We start from the raw sequence: 3,905 nt of genomic DNA on the forward strand, positions 1-3,905 counted from the left end.
AGTTGGTGGGCATCATGGCCTTTTGACAAGGACGTGTTGTACTATTTTGTACTGTCCTTTATGTGTTGTTCAATCCCCATTGGTTGGGTGTTTATTCCCATGTAAATTGTATCTTTTTGTCCCATGCTTATGAGACTTTTGCGCCACCATTCCCTAGTTGTCAGGGAATGTATATTGTATTGAGATGTAACTTTGGCGCCATGTGCTGCGCCTGGCATATGACATTTTTGTCCGCCGCTTGTTCCGCCCAGCGTTCTAGTTTCGCTGGATTTGGGTGTTATACTTGGTTAAACGATGGGTTTAATACACTATCTCTACAATAACCACATTTAAAATGCTAGAAACCTGTTGAGGTTGTTATAAAATGGTACAAAATTTTGTTTGGTATAAATTATCATTTTACTTAAAGCATTCATCACTAAACAAGTAAACATCATAATCAAATTACCACAACAAAAACAATATATAACCAACATAATAATATTAAACAATGATACTATCGTGTTAAATCTTTTAAAGTGCCAATTAGCTTGAGCTTAATTGACATAGGAGGGAAAAGTGAAGAACTAACTACAGACTGCAAAATCTTAAGTTCGAATTCAATCTTAACCGGGTTCTTTCTGTAGTGGGCCTTTGACGGCAGATCTTCTCCTAAAATGGAGATGATGAGCTTGGGCTACGCAACGCTGTATGTAATCATGGATATTTGTAGTCGCCTTTTGGCATATTATTACCCGAGTAGCCAGACTTATTTGTGGGTCGTTGAAAAAAACAAAAAGAAAAAAATAGAAAAACCTATTCGGTCATACCGTGATAATGATAAGTCTTGAGAAATAAGAATAAACGAGAGTCCACCCACGGCCCGCGTTGTTTAAACGCAGCGTCCGGGTTCACGAACCTCTTGTAAACCCCCATATATACCCATCAAAATAATCAAATCAATCCATTACCAGCAGCAAACAAACCACAAAGATGCAGATTTTCGTGAAAACCCTAACCGGTAAGACCATCACTCTCGAAGTCGAGTCCAGTGACACCATCGACAATGTCAAAGCCAAGATCCAGGTTACCCTTTTCATTCACTTATTATATTTTGCTAATGTTTTTAACTAGAATTTTGCTTCGTATTTTTACTTGATTTGTGTGAAATTAAGTTATGTTTTGTATAAATTAGGTTACACCCAGATGAACATGAGGCGGGTTTTGCTTAATTAGGTTAAAATTTGTATAAATTAGGTTGAATATTATCTGGGTTTTGCTAAATTAGGTTGAATTTTGTATAATTTAGCTTGAATATGATGTGGGTTTTGCTAAATTAGGTTAGACCCAGATGGATACGATGTGGGTTTTATTAAAATTTAGGGTTTATGAATTTGTAGGACAAAGAGGGTATTCCGCCGGATCAACAGAGGTTGATTTTTGCCGGAAAGCAGTTGGAGGATGGAAGAACACTTGCTGATTACAACATCCAGAAAGAGTCAACACTTCATCTGGTGTTACGGCTGAGAGGCGGAACTATGATCAAGGTCAAGACTCTTACTGGCAAGGAAATTGAGATTGATATTGAGCCGACGGATACAATTGATAGGATTAAGGAAAGAGTTGAAGAGAAGGAAGGGATCCCTCCTGTGCAGCAAAGGTTTGGCTTTCGTATATTTGCTCCTGTCCAAGCTAACGTTTCACCAACACCTAATCAAACGAATTTTTTTTGTTCGTGAACGGTTCACGAACACAAACAGTGCTTTATAAGATTTGGCAAACTTATATGTTAATTTACATATAAGTTAATCATATATTACTCGATAAATGTATTTTTGTTTTAATCCTAAATCTATATGGTAAGATTAGGAAAGTCATTTAAAATTTTTTTAAAAAACCTTTAATGAACAAACATTAACTATCATGAATGGACGCCAACGAACACCTCATATGTATTTTTGCTTAAAAGCTTAAATCTATCTGATAAGATTGGAAAGTCATTAAAAAAATCTAAATAAGCCTTTAATGAACAATCATAAACAACAAACATTAATCAACATAAGTGGACGTCAACGAAACCTTATAAAAAATTAACGAACATGGCCTCTGTTCGTGTTTGTTCATTTAGTTAATGGAAGAAAATTCCCTCTTCATGTTCATCAGTTTTATTAATGAAAGAAAAGAAACGATCTCGAACAGTTTATGAACGGTTCACCTAACATTTGGTTCATTTACAGCCCTAAAATTATGATCATGAATTGATTTTAAACAAGTATTGTGAATGGTGTTGCAGGTTAATATATGCTGGGAAACAGCTTGCAGATGACAAAACAGCAAAGGACTACAACATTGAAGGGGGGTCTGTACTGCATCTTGTTCTTGCCTTACGAGGCGGTTGTTGGTAATCTTTGAATAAAAAAAGATGACATTGAGAGCTATGGCATATCAAACTATTACATAATTGAGCTCTCACACTCTATGATGATATTCCTTATGGTTTTATCTGATTCTCCTCTTGACAATCTTTGTACTTCGATTATGCGTTTTTTAATCTTTTTTTTTTTGGATATCTGCATTGGAATGAATAACTCCTGTTCTCTTTTATAAATTCTGGTTTTTTGCATAAAAAGTTGTTTTTTTTTGCTTTCAGTAGGAAAACAAGTGCAGGGGATGTTGGTCCTGGGATGGTTGACAATATAAAATGAATACATGATTTCAATTCTTAATTAGTTTTCAATTTCAATTTTTAACATTGTAGAAGTAATGTTGGTTTTACCAAAAGATTAATGATGAAGAACTTAGGGACTAACCTGGATCAACATTCAACAATATCAATCAATGATACCCAGTGTAGTTCCACCAACAGGAAAGCTATAAGTAGGGTCTGGGAAGGGTGGGATGTAGGCACACCGTACCTCTATCCAAAGGGATAAAGAGGTAGCTTCCAGAGAGATCCTCAGCTCTAAAGTACATATGTATGGAGCAATACAGATAAATCAAAGTTCAACATTGATATAAACATTAATAATAATAATAATAATAATAATAATAATAATAATAATTATAATAATAATAATAATAATATTATTATGGTGTGTGACAAAAAAAAGGAAAATAGAAGCCCTAGGGTAGTCGTTTATTCCTAAAAATTCTTAACTTTAATTCTACTTCTCCAAGAATTCCTATCCTCAACCATGTCCTCGGAGAGGTTTAGGTCTATCAAATCATGCCTAATCCTTTCGTCCCAAGTCAATTTAGGCCGTCATCTACCCCTTTTCCCCTCTATATTAATATTTTCTACAGTTCTAACAGGGCTCGTCGTCTGTCTTCTCTATATTAATATTAATATTAATATTAACATTCAACAATGAACAAACTTTTTACATGATAAGATTTGCTATTGCTTACAAGTTTTATGCACTCATTTTACGTTTACCTTGTGAATGCCGACTTTCGTCCATGCTCGACGGGTGGGTCTTGCAGTCAAACTCCCTTCTGCCTTTGCACTTGAGGGCCAATCTCCGCCCGGCCTGAGGAAACCTTTGCACGCCTCTGTTACCTTTTGGGACTTGATTAACAAGTATCCATATCCAGGGGCGAAGGTTAGTTAGGGTCGGGGTGGCCCAACCCCCCTTTTTTGGGTAGCAGTGTAAATTTATCTGTTTTCGTTTAAAATTTCTTATATGCGGTGTAAATTTAGCCGTTTTCGACCGAAAGTTTGAGCAGGCCCCCATCGTTTGTGAAATTTTGTATACATTTTGATTCCCCTGGTGTCTTAGTCCAAGCTTTGTCACTGTCGATATCATCCATATCCTAGTGAATAATACACGTCTACCTTGTGTTCTCTTTAAAGCATAATTACTCTACCAATAAACAAAAAGAATGATGCTTAGGCATCTTAATCGCATTCAATCCTATATTAAAAT

General features: G+C 35.6%; 1 protein-coding gene across 1 annotated transcript; it reads left to right on the forward strand.

Moving 5' to 3' along the window:
* Positions 1-861: 861 nt before the first annotated feature.
* On the forward strand, positions 862-2,546 carry LOC143568580 (ubiquitin-NEDD8-like protein RUB2). Its single transcript, XM_077054704.1, has 3 exons — positions 862-1,065; positions 1,380-1,639; positions 2,273-2,546. The coding sequence occupies exons 1-3, from the start codon at positions 973-975 to the stop codon at positions 2,382-2,384; spliced, it is 465 nt and encodes a 154-aa protein (XP_076910819.1). The 5' UTR covers positions 862-972; the 3' UTR covers positions 2,385-2,546.
* The last annotated feature ends 1,359 nt before the right edge of the window (positions 2,547-3,905 follow it).

This window comes from Bidens hawaiensis, unplaced genomic scaffold (assembly GCF_021521415.1).
Source record: "Bidens hawaiensis isolate Kalapana, Puna unplaced genomic scaffold, B.hawaiensis_p1.1 tig00024015_1, whole genome shotgun sequence".
Taxonomy (NCBI): domain Eukaryota; kingdom Viridiplantae; phylum Streptophyta; class Magnoliopsida; order Asterales; family Asteraceae; genus Bidens; species Bidens hawaiensis.